This window comes from Argopecten irradians, chromosome 9 (assembly GCF_041381155.1).
Source record: "Argopecten irradians isolate NY chromosome 9, Ai_NY, whole genome shotgun sequence".
Lineage (NCBI taxonomy): Eukaryota > Metazoa > Mollusca > Bivalvia > Pectinida > Pectinidae > Argopecten > Argopecten irradians.
Genome location: NC_091142.1, coordinates 2,453,539 through 2,469,450, shown reverse-complemented (window position 1 = coordinate 2,469,450; position 15,912 = coordinate 2,453,539). Strand labels below are relative to the sequence as shown.

At 37.1% G+C, this 15,912-nt stretch overlaps 2 protein-coding genes across 7 annotated transcripts in view; one reads left to right on the top strand and one right to left on the bottom strand.

Annotated features, from left to right (window-relative positions):
- The window catches only part of LOC138331084 (DNA repair protein RAD51 homolog 3-like), a 39,454-nt gene extending 35,647 nt beyond the window's left edge, over positions 1–3,807 (bottom strand). For 4 of the 6 annotated variants that reach the window (XR_011209650.1, XR_011209651.1, XM_069278541.1 and 1 more), the window contains exon 1: positions 3,646–3,807. The gene's annotated coding sequence lies outside the window, so the exon portion shown is untranslated. Of the gene's footprint in view, positions 1–3,631 lie in introns of all 6 variants that reach the window. The other 2 variants (XM_069278540.1, XM_069278539.1) reach the window with 2 other exon arrangements.
- A 42-nt stretch (positions 3,808–3,849) lies between these two features.
- The window catches only part of LOC138331088 (uncharacterized), a 55,418-nt gene continuing 43,355 nt past the window's right edge, over positions 3,850–15,912 (top strand). Inside the window, exons 1-2 of the mRNA XM_069278546.1 lie at positions 3,850–4,026; positions 15,767–15,781. Of these exons, the coding sequence (XP_069134647.1) occupies positions 3,883–4,026; positions 15,767–15,781 (159 nt within the window). The 5' untranslated portion in view covers positions 3,850–3,882. The remainder of the gene's footprint in view (positions 4,027–15,766; positions 15,782–15,912) is intronic.

Genomic DNA, 15,912 nt, shown 5'->3' with positions numbered 1-15,912 from the left:
GATAAGGTACTTATTCAACATTGTAATATGGTATTTACATAATATATACATAGTCATGATAATCAGGTTTCTGATATATGTAAAAAGCCAGTGTAAAAAAAAATAAATTAATGAAAAGATATTGGATGAAATATGATATTCCAATAATCTTGAAATAAATGTTTTAGTTAACTATACACTTGGTATTTAGATTATTTTTAATTTTAATATATAAAGCTTCATTAACAAATAAATTAAAATGCACTACCAGTTAAAACACATATCCCTATTGACTAGCATTGTTGTATAACTGTACGTATTTGTGTGATGAATACAATGTATGCATGTAGAGAGGCTGCCACCTAAGTACAGCATGCTATAAATGGACCTCCTGGGGTTGGGATAAGGTACTACATGTATACAGGTGTTTGTTAGTCTGTGATACACTTGACTGAACATATTGAAGGGTGCCCAAAGAAGGCCCCAGGCCCCTGGCCCCACTCTGACCAATGTTAGGTAATTTGGAACAGTATGAAGTCCAAGTGACCATGGCAACTGCAGTCCTAGCCTAGGGGTCTACCTTTCGAGCAGGCAAATTTAATTATAAGTGAACAATATACTACATGTATGGATCATACATTAATATATATATTGTTATCATATAACTCACGCGGTTTGTAAAAGAAGGTCAGAATAGGATATTGTCAAATTATCAAGGTTTCTAGAATTAAAATAATTATGACAAATTCAGAATCTAATCAACAACTATGAATCTACAGTTTAAATGGATAGAAGTTGGATTTATTTTGATTCTGTCTGTTTGATTTGTTATCAGACATTTGACCTACATTTTAGCGATCGGTCCTTTGAACAGTGTTGGTGCTCACGAGCAGCCACATGCCCGATACTAAATTTTTGCTTTCTTAAGCCAGTGCTTACAGGTTCCTCAATCGGTTGAGTGTAATAAAGTGTAATTTCTAATGCCGATTTTTAACGTCTATGGACGATTTCTCATTTTTCCAATGCTTTGCAACGCGCCAGGTTCCATGTAGCAAATGTATACGTATTATACAAACTATTTCGCGCACCTTGCCGTTTAGAAAACTATATTCCATACATACATAGTTAAACATTTTATGAAGAATTTAATGTGTTTATGTTTATATGTCCTTGCTTTTATTATGTCCATCAATATATTCTTTTTAATCAAAATAATTTGCCGATCAAAATATCTCTTTGGCGACGATTTGCTTATACATGTACTAACAAGAGATCCCAGAGGGATCTTGGCGCCCACCAAAGAATGATCTATGTCTGACAATGGAAAGAGGGATCTTTTCCCTGCTTTTCAAACTTTTTCAAACACACTACATATAAAATTTGAGACAGATCGCTATAGTACTTTCTAAGAAATAGTGGTAACAAACTTCAACAATGAAATCCAAGATGGCGGCAGTGCCACCATCTTCTTGACCTATCAGTTACAAAATGCAATTTGCACAACTAGGACCCTAGGGGGACCTACATATAAAATTTGAGAAGAATCCCTTCAGTACTTTCTGAGAAATAGCGGTAACAAACTTTAACTATCAAAGTCCAAGATGGCCGCCTGTCGGCCATCTTGTTGACCGATCGGTCCCAAAATGCAATATGCACAACAAGGGTCCTAGGGGAACCTACATTTGAAATTTGAGTAAGATCCCTTTGGTACTTTCTGAGAAATAGCGGTAACAAACTTTAACTATCAAAATCCAAGATGGCCGCCTGTCAGCCATCTTGTTGACCGATCGGTCCCAAAATGTAATATGCACAACAAGGGTCCTAGGGGAACCTACATTTGAAATTTGAGAAAGATCCCTTCGGTACTTTCTGAGAAATAGCGGTAACAAACTTTAACTATCAAAATCCAAGATGGCCACCTGTCAGCCATCTTGTTGACCGATCGGTCCAAAAATGCAATATGCACAACTAGGGTCCTAGGGGAACCTACATATGAAATTTGAGAAAGATCCCTTCAGTACTTTCTGAGAAATAGCGGTAACAAACTTTAACTATCAAAATCCAAGATGGCCGCCTGTCAGCCATCTTGTTGACCGATCGGTCCCAAAATGCAATATGCACAACTACGGTCCTAGGGGAACCTACATATGAAATTTGAGAAAGATCCCTTCAGTACTTTCTGAGAAATAGCGGTAACAAACTTTAACTATCAAAATCCAAGATGGCCGCCTGTCAGCCATCTTGTTGACCGATCGGTCCAAAAATGCAATATGCACAACTACGGTCCTAGGGGAACCTACATATGAAATTTGAGAAAGATCCCTTCAGTACTTTCTGAGAAATAGCGGTAACAAACTTTAACTATCAAAATCCAAGATGGCCGCCTGTCAGCCATCTTGTTGACCGATCGGTCCCAAAATGCAATATGCACAACTACGGTCCTAGGGGAACCTACATATGAAATTTGAGAAAGATCCCTTCAGTACTTTTTGAGAAATAGCGGTAACAAACTTTAACTATCAAAATCAAAGATGGCCGCCTGTCGGCCATCTTGTGACCGATCAGTCCCAAAATGCAATATGCACAACTAGGGCCATAGGGTAACCTACATATGAAATTTGAAAAAGATCCTTTTAGCACTTTCTGAGAAATAGCGGTAACAAGAATTGTTAACGGACGGACGACGGACCACGGACGAAAGGCGATTTGAATAGCCCACCATCTGATGATGGTGGGCTAAAAATCTTACTCCACGCAAGGTTCATCACTTTATGCGTACGAAAAAGAATTTCATCTTTAAACTACTTATCACTAGCTAAGAAAGATAGTTTTTACTGGGAACTATCCATTGATGAGACATAACCAGTATGTGGTTTACCGTACGCAGTTAATTTGCTTTTATAAATTCTATAATTAACGTCCTCATTTATAAATTAAATTGTATGATAATATATATTGATACATTTTACTTTATATGTATCTATTCAAATAAACATTACACTACGAATGATTTCCAGTAATTAACGGCAATTTTTATGTATCAATAAATATTATGTTTCGATCTGATCGCAATAACTATTTCTATCTGTCAAAGTCCATATAGACTGCAGAATCAGTACATATTTTCTCATATTTCTGTGGCACATCATCTAGTCTGTCTGTGGTCTGGATGTAGTGGATATTTTACCTGGACACGATGTCCACCTGTAGTGGACACCGTGTTCACACGTAGTGCACTCCGTGTCTACCCGTAGTCTAAATCTTGTGCACTCCGTGTCTACCTGTAGTCTAAACCTCGTGCACTCCGTGTCTACCTGTAGTCTAAACCTCGTGCACTCCGTGTCTACCTGTAGTCTAAACCTCGTGCACTCCGTGTCCACTCGTAGTTCACACCGTGTGCACAATGTGTAACCTTTAGTCTACTACCAACTGTATATATCAGCATAAAATCCATAAATATATATGAAAAAAAAGCCCCTGTATAGTATATAGGGGTATTTTTTTTATATATCTATACTATATGTTATTGACAGAACGTCAAACTCTTGTGGTATTGCTCATCAGAAGTTTCTCAATATATCGACGTCTAATATTATTGGATTAGGGCTAACATAAATATAAATGTATGTAAGACAGGCCTAATTTTACACACAGAAACCTGCAAACCTTCTTTTCCGCATTCAGATGGTCCAACCACTTTATTTCTGCTGGTTTCCAGTTACTGCCATGCGTTACTTTGGAGCCTTATCTATGTCTATAAGCTACATACAATGTATATGCCTTTTGCAGTACACGTGCCTTCCCTCCAAAATGTCAAAATAATAAGCACACATATGTGACGTCATCACTTTCTGTGCACAAAGCTGTGTTGAAGCCATATCGATGGCGTGACAACAGTAGAGGATGGAGCAGGGAAATGACCTAGGCTCTTTTCAGCGTTTTTTGGATAAATTCTGTCAAACTATTACTGATGAAGGTGAAAGTGAAGATCTTCCAATCCGTCTGTTCAATCATCGTTTGCTGACTGGCGACCTGGACCAGAAACCTGCAAACCTTCTTTTCCGCATTCAGATGTCCAACCACTTTATTTCTGCTGGTTTCCAGTTACTGCCATGCGTTACTTTGGAGCCTTATCTATGTCCCTCTTCTAACTTATCTAAACTATAAGCTACATACAATGTATATGCCTTTTGCAGTACACGTGCCTTCCCTCCAAAATGTCAAAATTAATAAGCACACATATGTGACGTCATCACTTTCTGTGTCGTTATTTAGAGTCACGGTAGGTAATAACATAGTGTTTACATGTGGAGCCCCAAGTATTGTAAGGATTAATATAACAGTTGATATACAATGTAAGGATTATACATGTAAGTGGTGGCCATCGAATGTAATTCTATACAGTATATCACGATGTTTTAGTCACGTTTAACTTTAATTATGACAGATATGTAAATATATGGTTTAAATATCCGAATCTCTGAATTATGAACAGGTACTTCAGTAGTGGTTTTTATCTTCAGTCTTTGTACTTGTGTATACTTTTTGACTATAGTATATTGGTGTTATACATATATATATGTAGAGCTTATATAAAGTTCATCTATTTACGTCTGGTAACATATAATGACTTTAATTTTAGGGATTTTGTGTCATATCTTCTTCTTTATGAATAAATAAATCATTGATCTATAATTTATAAATAAATATCTAATCATTTCTATTATGAAAATGTCATAAGTTTATATAAAAAAACAAATTTATCCTGCAACTGCCGCACATACATGTACTGACGGATAACTATATATAATGCCAGATAAACTTAAATTGTGCTTTAATATCCATCAATAAGAAATATGCTTTATCTGTCAATAAAATCATGTAAATTTGTTCCACATCTGATGGAACTAAATTGTCTTACTTGACCCTGAAGTTTAACCTTCCGTTGAATGAAACATCATTCAGTCCCACTTAAAAAGGCAAATTAATGTCACATTCAGCGGAATGACGTACATATATCTTTTTTAGCTAGCATCTCAAAGGGGGCTTATATGAATGGAAGGGTGATCAGGTGGTGAAGTGGTTAAGCCAATAGCCTTTCACATAGCCGGCCAGGGATCTATCCGCAGGCACAGATGTGAAAGGTTAGGGGTCACCTGCCTGATCACGAGGGTTTTCTCCGGGCACTCTCCATGGTTTCTTAGCTCCCAACTAACTAAGATCCATCCCGAACTTACATCCAAGCCATCAAGAGTGATTTATTTACATAAGATGTATAACTTGTTCTCGATCAAAATATAATAAATAAAGTTTATATAATGGAATCACTCTGGCTGGCATTGGCATCCACGTTGGAAATCCCAGGTTAAGATTTTGGTGTAAGTGTTGAACAACTGTTATCTGTAGCAACTGACAGTGTTTTCTTCATTAATTTAGGATTATAAGTGTTGTGATGGGTATAAAACTAAGGAAGAAAATGCTTGATTTTGAGAATTTCAAGACGCCCAATGGGTCAAAATTAATTAAGGCATTGAAAAATTATTGGTAGCAATTGACATTGATTTCTTCATTAATATAGGTTTGTAAGTCTTGCTATTGGTAAAAGTTTTAAGAATGAAAAATTAGAGTAATGAGAATTTCAAGGTGACATTGGTTTCTTGGTTTACATACTCAACAGCTCTTAAGATATATCAAAACTCTTGTATAGTGGTGGCGTCTTTTTCTTGGCTCATGGCATTATAATTAGAGGTATATATGTATTGTAAAGTATTTCTTTGATGGTTAGTTGTTTTTTTGGTATTTCCATTTTGTTTCAGTGATATTACACACAGATCAGAATATTACTTGAATTGTTTGCGAAGGTGTGCTTATATATTTCCCATGGTAGTATAAAAAGGAGAACACTTCCATTTGCTTTAATGAATGAATCTTTTCTTGCGCATCAAAGAAGCGTCATGCTTTGAGCAAAACCAAGTCAATAACCGTCAATTTGCTTTCGTTTGGAATATATGCATCTATAAGCTAGGAAATGGTTGCAGGACTAACAGAATACACTGTTAGTATATTAATTACAACAGAAGTTTTATTTTGGTGCTTGACTCGGCAAAGCCTTGTCATCTCGGCTTTCTTAAGCCTTGCACCAAAATAAACTTTAATTGTAATGTAAGATACAAACCATATATTCTCTATACATACATATTATGCTTCTGTTTTTATAATAAATTATTATATAAGTACAATTATTCATTAGAAAAAGCATGCATTTATTTGGGGCCACAGTGGCCGAGTGGTTTTAAAGATTTCCTGATCGACATATTACCACAAGCCCTCCATCTGGGATGAGAGTTTGAATCACATGTGGGGCAGTTGCCAGGTACTGACCGCTGGCCTGCAGTTTTTCTCCGGGTACTCTGGCTTTTCTCCATCAACAAATTAAACCTGGCACGTCCTTAAATGACCCAACTATTAATAGGATGTTAAACTAATAAAACCAAAACTGAATGAAAACCAAGCATTTTATGTAAAGTTATGTACCTGTAGGACGAACCCTATGAATTACTGAGAAAGAATGGTATAGATGACGTAGTTTGTGTTTAATACTACAGTAAATGTATACATATACACACATGGCTGATAACATGTCCTTCTAATTGGATGCATCTGTGTGGGGTTGTGAGTGAAGACCAGGAAGGAAACCCAGCATACGTTACACTTATTACTGATTTACTATAACATTCTACACTTCCTACTTCCTGGTAAACCTAGTCTATTGTATCATTACTTTTTCAGTTAGGAATTAAAGTGAATAGTCGGCAAAGAAAACCAGTCTAAATGCGTTCATTGGCCTTCCAAAAGTTCTCACATATTAATACGACAGTCAAGTTCTGCTTATGCTTCCCAGTTCCGATCATTGAAATAAAGAAAGTTGAAAGCATTGAAAGCGAGGCTGCGTGGAAATGTAACCACGGACATAGTCAGCCGGGAGGACGTTATAGGATTGCTATAGTTTAAATGAATTTCTTTGTACGCAGACAGATTTTGACGAGAGATTTTATTTTTAGCTCACCTGGCCCGAAGGGCCGGTGAGCTTATGTCATGGCGCGGCGTCCGTCGTCCGTCCGTCCGTCCGTCAACATTTCCTTTAAATCGCTACTAGTCATAGAGTTCTGGATGGATTGTAACCAAATTTGGCCACAAACATCCTTGGGGGAAGGGGAACAGAACTTGTGTAAATTTTGGCTCTGACCCCCCGGGGGCAGGAGGGGCGGGGCCCAATAGGGGAAATAGAGGTAAATTCTATAAATCGCTACTTGTCATAGAGTTCTGGATGGATTGTAACCAAATTTGGCCACAAACATCCTTGGGGGAAGGGGAACAGAACTTGTATAAATTTTGGCTTTGACCACAAGGGGGCAGGAGGGGGGGGGGCCAATAGGGAAAATAGAGGTAAATTCTATAAATCGCTACTTGTCCTAGAGTTCTGGATGGATTGTAACCAAATTTGGCCACAAACATCCTTGGGGGAAGGGGAACAGAACTTGTATAAATTTTGGCTCTGACCCCCGGGGCCCAATAAGGGAAATAGAGGTAAATCCTAAAAATCGCTACTTGTCCTAGAGATCTGCATGGGTTGTACCACGCAAATTTGGCCAGAAACATCCTTGGGGTTAACAGAACTTGTATAAATTTTGGCTTTGACCCCCTGGAGCAGAAAAAGTGGGGCCCAATAGGGGAATTAGAGGTTAATATTCAAATTCCTCAGAAAATAAACAATGAACTTGTATTCAGAACATTACTTGGCATTACAAACCAGGTGAGCGATACAGGCCCTCTGGGCCTCTTGTTCTATTTCAAAAGAAATTATACTGGATACATTCACACCATTTTTACCGACTTTAGCTATTCTTGCCTGACTGTTTACTTTAATCTAACATATATATATATATTCTTCAATTCTTCTAAAAAATATTTTAAAAAGTAAGTATTAATGCTGTGCAGAAACAAGATCCTGTGTTTAGTGACTACATATATACAAAATATATACAGATGTCAGGATCATGTGTTTAGTGACTACATATATACAAAATATATACAGATGTCAAGATCCTGTGTTTAGTGGCTACATATATATACAAAATATATACAGATGTCAAGATCCTGTGTATAGTGACTACATATATACAAAATATATACAGATGTTAGGATCCTGTGTTTAGTGACTACATATATACAAAATATATACAGATGTCAGGATCCTGTGTTTAGTGACTACATATATACAAAATATATACAGATGTCAAGATCCTGTGTTTAGTGGCTACATATATACAAAATATATACAGATGTTAAGATCCTGTGTTTAGTGGCTACATATATACAAAATATATACAGATGTCAAGATCCTGTGTTTAGTGACACTGTGACTACATATATACAAAATATATACAGATGTTAAGATCCTGTGTTTAGTAACTACATGTATACAAAATATATATGGATGTTAAGATCCTAGTTATAGTGCACGTGACTATTATTACCATATTACCCAAAAGTTTTAAACATGAAGTTGATCTGTGGCAGCTTTTTAAAAACATGCTATTAATTTTTCCCCTCTATCTGAATAGTATGTAGGTGCTTTTATGGATCTAAAGCATCATATCTATTTATTACATAATTTGTGTACACCAATCTATATATGTGGAAATACAATATTTTCAACTATTATCCTGACAGTTCAATAAAACCTTGTTATATTGCACAGTTCAAGGTTATATTTAGGGCTGTCACGGGTACTAAATTTTGTCCCCGGGTACCCGAATTTTAGTACCCGACCCGTACCCGGGTACTCGACACAGATCTACTGCTTTTGTAACAAATTGGGTTACGTTGTGTTTGCTGTTGGGAAAGATTGGTTGATCGACGGAGATTTGATGAAATCATATGTGAGTTCAGTAAAGATAGCTTCAGTCGTTAATTGTCTACTTCATTTGTATTTGACATTCATAATTGCTAATGAGCTGCCGTAAAATGTCAGTCCGACCAGCTTGCTGTAGCATATACCAGTCCCAGAGGAAATGTTTTTGCACATGCGCAACAGGAAGTACTACATTCGGACGGTCTCTTGTGTTATAGGATATGACTATAGTGTGACCTTTTTAGTGCACATGTCCGTAAAGTAGATTGTTCTCGCATCAAAAGACGGTCATGAGAAATAAAATGTATTGAAAAGATAAGGTGTCATCCTTGGTGAGTGAAAACATAAACAAATGAGTTGGATTTTGTAATACTTTTAATATAAATTCTAGACTTGTTTACGTGCACCCAGACGAATTGTCCTATTTTGACGGGTACCTGGGTACACATTTTTTGACCCGGTTACATCCCCAACCCGACCCGTAACCGGGTACTCGTAACAGCCCTAGTTATATTGCACGCTACCATGGAAATGTTATATTGCACGGTTCAAGATGTTATATTGCACGGCTTTAGGAACATATCACTATTGTTGTCTATTTATGTAGAAAACTTCCGAGGAATCGCGAGTAACAGTGGGTTACGTTATTATGACGTCACAAAGCTTCTCGCTCAGTTTCACGCTAGCTTTATAGATCGCCATAGAGGTTGCTCTCTGTGCTTGACAGTTGGTTTTATCAAGTAGAGGACGAACACATCAAATGTATCAGAGTAAAAGGCTGCATACAGGTCTAATGATTAAAAGAATGTAATACAACATGAAAAGTGAAGTTAGGCCATGAAGTACGTGGACTAGACGCCAATCTTCAATATGATTTGAAGCTTTCCCGTACAGTATGCTGTTGAAAATTTTGATCTGTGATTTTGGAATTCATTAAAAATCAACTAAAAAACTGGCCTTCGGCCTCGAGCAATACGGGTATTTCCCCTATTGGGCCCGCCCCTCCCCTCGCCTCCAGCCCCTGGGGGTTCAGAGCCAAAATTTATACAAACTCTATTCCCCTTCCCCAAAGGCTGTTTCTGGCCAAATTTGGTTACAATCCATGTAGAACTCTATGACTAGTAGTGATTTAAAGGAAATGTTGACGGACGGACGGATGACAGATGGAGAACGGACGCCGCACCATGACATAAGCTCACCAGCACTTCGGGCCAGGTGAGCTAACACAAGATCCCAGAGGGATCTTGGCACCCATCATAGAATGATCTACGTCTGACAATGAAAAGAGGGATCTTTTCTCTGCTTTTCAAACTTTTACTACATATGAAATTTGAGAAAGATCCTTTCAGTACTTTCTGAGATATATATAACAGTAACAAACTTCAATTATCAAAATCCAAGATGTCTACCTGTCGGCCATCTTGTTGACCGATCGGTCCCAAAATGCAATATGCACAACTAGACCCCTAGGGAAACCTGCACATGAAATTTAGTAGAGATCCCTTGAGTACTTTCTGAGAAATAGAGGTAACAAACTTTTACTATCAAAATCAAAGATGGCTGCAGGGATTTCAATATCAGGTAGTGCTCGGTACTTTTTGCCGGTTAAACCTAGCTGTGGTACCACCTGATTTGGGCTAAATTACATTGGATAGCATACAGATAGTATAGAAATGTACCCCCTGAATTTGAAATTGTACCGCCTCTCCTGAAAGGTAATGAAACCCCTGTTGCTGCCTGGCGACCATCTTGTTGACCAATTGGTCCCAAAATTCAATATGCACAACTAGGGCCCTAGAGGAACCTACATGTGAAATTTGAGAAAGATCCCTTCTGCCCTTTCTGAGAAATAGCGGTAACAAAAAATGTTAACTGACGGACGGAAGGACGGAAGACGCACCACGGACAAAAAGCGATTTGAATAGCCCACCATCTGATAATAATGGGCGAAAAATGCAACAGAGTGACAATCTATAGGGACAACAGAAACCTACACATGTAATTTCAGAGACTTTACTACTTTTTAAGAAATAGCAGTAACAAACTCCTTAAATCAAAATCAAAGATGGCTACCCTACATCCTTTTATTGTCGAATTGTATCAAAATTGCAATGCACTACCAGGGTGGAACCAACATATCAAATTTAAGACAGATTCTTTGAGCACTTTCTGTGATATGAAGGCAATAAAATTTAACCATCAAAACCAATAGTTGGTGGCTTGTGGGCCAATCAGTCCAAAAATGCGACATGCACAACAAGAGGCCCAATGGGCCTTGGCGATCATCTAACTGTTAATACTAACAATATTTAGTAGAAATGAAATACACAGTAATTAGTTGTAACATATTTGACCCCCATGACCATGTATGAAGGTCAAGATAATTTATTTGAACAAACTAATATAAGTAGCCCTTCATGCCATTATGCTACAGGCACAATATCAGGTCTCTATAGGGCTCGTAGTTATTGACAAGAAGTCATATAAAGATCTTAGCCTTGTTGACCCCTGTGACCTTGATTGAAGGTCAAGGCCATTTATTTGAACAAACTTGGTAGCCCTTCATCTAAGTATGCTACGGGCACAATATAAGGTCTCTAGGGCTCTTTGTTATTGACAAGAAGTCATATAAAGATTTTAGTTTTTTTTTACCTCTGTGACCTTGAATGAAGGTCAAGGTCATTCATTTGCCAAATAGCAGTACCCTGGGACTTTGGGTTATTGACAAGAAGACTGAATGAAAGTTTATGCATGGCGCATGACAATGAACGAAGCATGATGACTCTATAGGAACAGCCTGCAAATAGAAAACTTGGCCATCATTCCTTTGTGTAGTCACATGACGTCATATATGTGTTGTCATCGGAATGCTCAATTTTCAACAATGTACAACATAGTACAACATATTACAACATAGCACAACATTGTATCTTTTCCACAGTGGGCTACTGAATTATAACATTTACTCCCATGCATAGTGGAAAGAAGAGTTGTTAACGAATGGAAGGGCAAACAATGCAATGAACCACGGACAAAAGGAAATTTGTATTCTGATGATAGTGGTCTAAAAAAGTTGATGAATGAATTATACTCAGTCTGGCAAATATTTGCTAACGGTATATTCAAATCAACATGACTACATAGGTATAGAGATTTATAGTGTTGTCAAGTATATGGTTCAGTGTTGTTGATTTCGTGTATAATAAAGTAGATCAATAAATCTCTGTTAATTACATTTCTATTGTTTGGGAGTAAAGATCATTATCTTTTACAATAACATCAAAAATAAATTAAATATTCTGGCATTGAGCCCCATACATTGGATCAAGAGATTATACATTACCACTAGTCCTGGGGTTCAATAAGCTTTAAAACTCGCGATGACAATAGTACTTGGATGATCTTACAGATTTAGAATGAGGTGCCTGAAGTTAAACTCAACACATTATCAACTTATTGTTATCTAAGGCCATGTTCAACCTGTAGAATTAAATACTGCTTTACTGCTAGGATTGCTAGACCTAATAAACATGTGGCGTCTCTCTGTAGTGGCCATATACTTTTCAACAGTGAAAAAATACATAAAATCATGTTGTACAAGAAATTCGAAACAAAACTCTGCAGTGGTGTGTGTCATCATTAAAAAAGAAAATTGTCAATTACATTAATATATAATGAGTAAGTGTTTTAGGACAAATACAATCACTGTATTTGCACATTACAGATATATAGTTATCTGTACCCTTCTGGGTAGGTTGAGTCTGTGAAAATAAAATAAATTTTCCCACAACCTGCATGACAACATCACTATCAAGGGAAGATAACTCTGTCAAAGCATTTGCACACTTTCATTTGCCAATTGAGAAAGTTTATTATATTAGCTTATTTTATTACCAGGTCCATAGGGCCTGTATTGCCTACCCGACTTTATGAAGCCAAGCAATGTTCGGGTTAAGTGTTTATTTCCTCAGGATTTTAAAGTTCATAACTGTGTGGACATTTTGACATCCTATTTTCTCTTTAGTTATCTATTGAAAACCATAATTATATAAGTTTTGATGCATTAAGCTGTGAAAATCATTCAAATTAAGGCATGGAGAAGTATGTACATTTATGATGCTTTACAAGCATAAGAGCAGCACTGAAGTTGTGCTCTGTAATAGTTCTTGTTTTAATGCTTGTTTATATGAAAATATATCTGAGGAAGTAAGTTAATAAAAACTAATATTACAGTAACTAAAGATCCCAGAGGGAACTTGGCGCCCACCAAAGAATGATCTATGTCTGACAATAGAAAGAAGAATCTTTTCTCTGCTTTTCAAATGTCAACTATCAAAATCCAATATGGCTGCCTGTCCGCCATCTTGTTGATGGATAAGTCCCTAAATGGTACGATGATACAATGACCCAGGCACACAATACTACAATGGGAAACATTTTAACTAGAGTAACCAGGCACACAATACTACAATGGGAAACATTTTAACTAGAGTAAACCAGACACACAATACTACAATGGGAAACATTTTAACTAGAGTAACCAGGCACACAATACTACAATGGGAAACATTTTAACTAGAGTAAACCAGACACACAATACTACAATGGGAAACATTTTAACTAGAGTAAACCAGACACACAATACTACAATGGGAAACATTTTAACTAGAGTAACCAGGCACACAATACTACAATGGGAAACATTTTAACTAGAGTAAACCAGACACACAATACTACAATGGGAAACATTTTAACTAGAGTAAACCAGGCACACAATACTACAATGGGAAACATTTTAACTAGAGTAACCAGGCACACAATACTACAATGGGAAACATTTTAACTAGAGTAAACCAGACACACAATACTACAATGGGAAACATTTTAACTAGAGTAAACCAGGCACACTATACTACACTGGGAAACAGTTGGTAAATTCCAAAGTAAATATTTGGTCCTGACCTCGATATACACTGGACTTATCAACACACACAGTTGGGGTCAGTCAATAAATAGTACAGTCAGTCCACCTAGTGATAAGCATGAACTCTGTAAGTATCTATCTACCGTGAGTCCTTTATAATGAAGATTCCAATGGTAGGTTATCTCCCTTCCTGTAAGTATCTATCTACCGTGAGTCCTTTATAATGAAGATTCTAATGGTAAGTTATCTCCCTTCCTGTAAGTATCTATCTACTGTGAGTCCTTTATCATGAAGATTCTAATGGTAGGTTATCTCCCTTCCTGTAAGTATCTATCTACCGTGAGTCCTTTATAATGAAGATTCCAATGGTAGGTTATCTCCCTTCCTGTAAGTATCTATCTATCTATCGTGAGTCCTTTATAATGAAGATTCCAATTGTAGGTTATCTCCCTTCCTGTAATTATATACAAGTATCTATCTACCGTGAGTCCTTTATAATGAAGATTCCAATGGTAGGTTATCTCCCTTCCTGTAAGGATCTATCTACCGTGAGTCCTTTATAATGAAGATTCCAATGGAAGATTATCTCCCTTCCTGTAAGGATTTATCTACCGTGAGTCCTTTATAATGAAGATTCCAATGGAAGATTATCTCCCTTCCTGTAAGGATTTATCTACCCTGAGTCCTTTATAATGAAGATTCCAATGGAAGATTATCTCCCTTCCTGTAAGGATTTATCTACCGTGAGTCCTTTATAATGAAGATTCCAATGGAAGATTATCTCCCTTCCTGTAAGGATTTATCTACCCTGAGTCCTTTATAATGAAGATTCCAATGGAAGATTATCTCCCTTCCTGTAAGGATCTATCTACCGTGAGTCCTTTATAATGAAGATTCTAATGGTAGGTTATCTCCCTTCCTGTAAGGATTTATCTACCGTGAGTCCTTTATAATGAAGATTCCAATGGAAGATTATCTCCCTTCCTGTAAGGATTTATCTACCCTGAGTCCTTTATAATGAAGATTCCAATGGAAGATTATCTCCCTTCCTGTAAGGATCTATCTACCGTGAGTCCTTTATAATGAAGATTCCAATGGTAGGTTATCTCCCTTCCTGTAAGTATCTATCTACCGTGAGTCCTTTATAATGGGATTCTAATGGTAGGTTATCTCCCTTCCTGTAAGTATCTATCTACCGTGAGTCCTTTATAATGAAGATTCCAATGGTAGGTTATCTCCCTTCCTGTAAGGATCTATCTACCGTGAGTCCTTTATAATGAAGATTCCAATGGTAGGTTATCTCCCTTCCTGTAAGTATCTATCTACCGTGAGTCCTTTATAATGAAGATTCCAATGGTAGGTTATCTCCCTTCCTGTAAGTATCTATCTACCGTGAGTCCTTTATAATGAAGATTCTAATGGTAGGTTATCTGCCTTCCTGTAAGTATCTATCTACGTGAGTCCTTTATATTGAAGATTCCAATGGTAGGTTATCTCCCTTCCAGTTATATTTCGTGTAATTTTCTCTCAAACAAACTGTTGTCAAACACACAAAATGTGAATAATATGGATGCATGCATTATTATACAAATATTTCATGGGTTACTGAGCTCTAGTTCATAATATTAAACCCGAGGTGACGGTAATCAACAAATGTCATGGTAGAGGTAAATCCTTTAAATCGCTACTAGTCATAAAGTTCTACATGGATTGTAACCAAATTTGGCCAGAAACAGCCTTTGGGGAAGGGGAATAGAGTTTGTATAAATTTTGGCTCTGAACCAACGGGGGCAGGAGGGGTGGGGCCCAATAGGGAAATAGAGGTAAATTCTTTAAATCGCTACAAGTAATAGAGTTCAGCATTGATTGTAACCAAATTTGGCCAGAAACATCCTCTGGGGAAGGATAAGAGAATTTGTATAACTTTGGGCTCTGATCCCCTGGAGCAGAAAGAGTGGAGCCTAATAGGGCAATTAGAGGTAAATATTCAAATTCCTTCAGAAAAGGAACAATGATCCTGTATTCAGAACTTAACTTGACATTACAAACCAGGTGAGCAATACAGGCCCTCTGGACCTCTTGTTTTGAAAAAAAA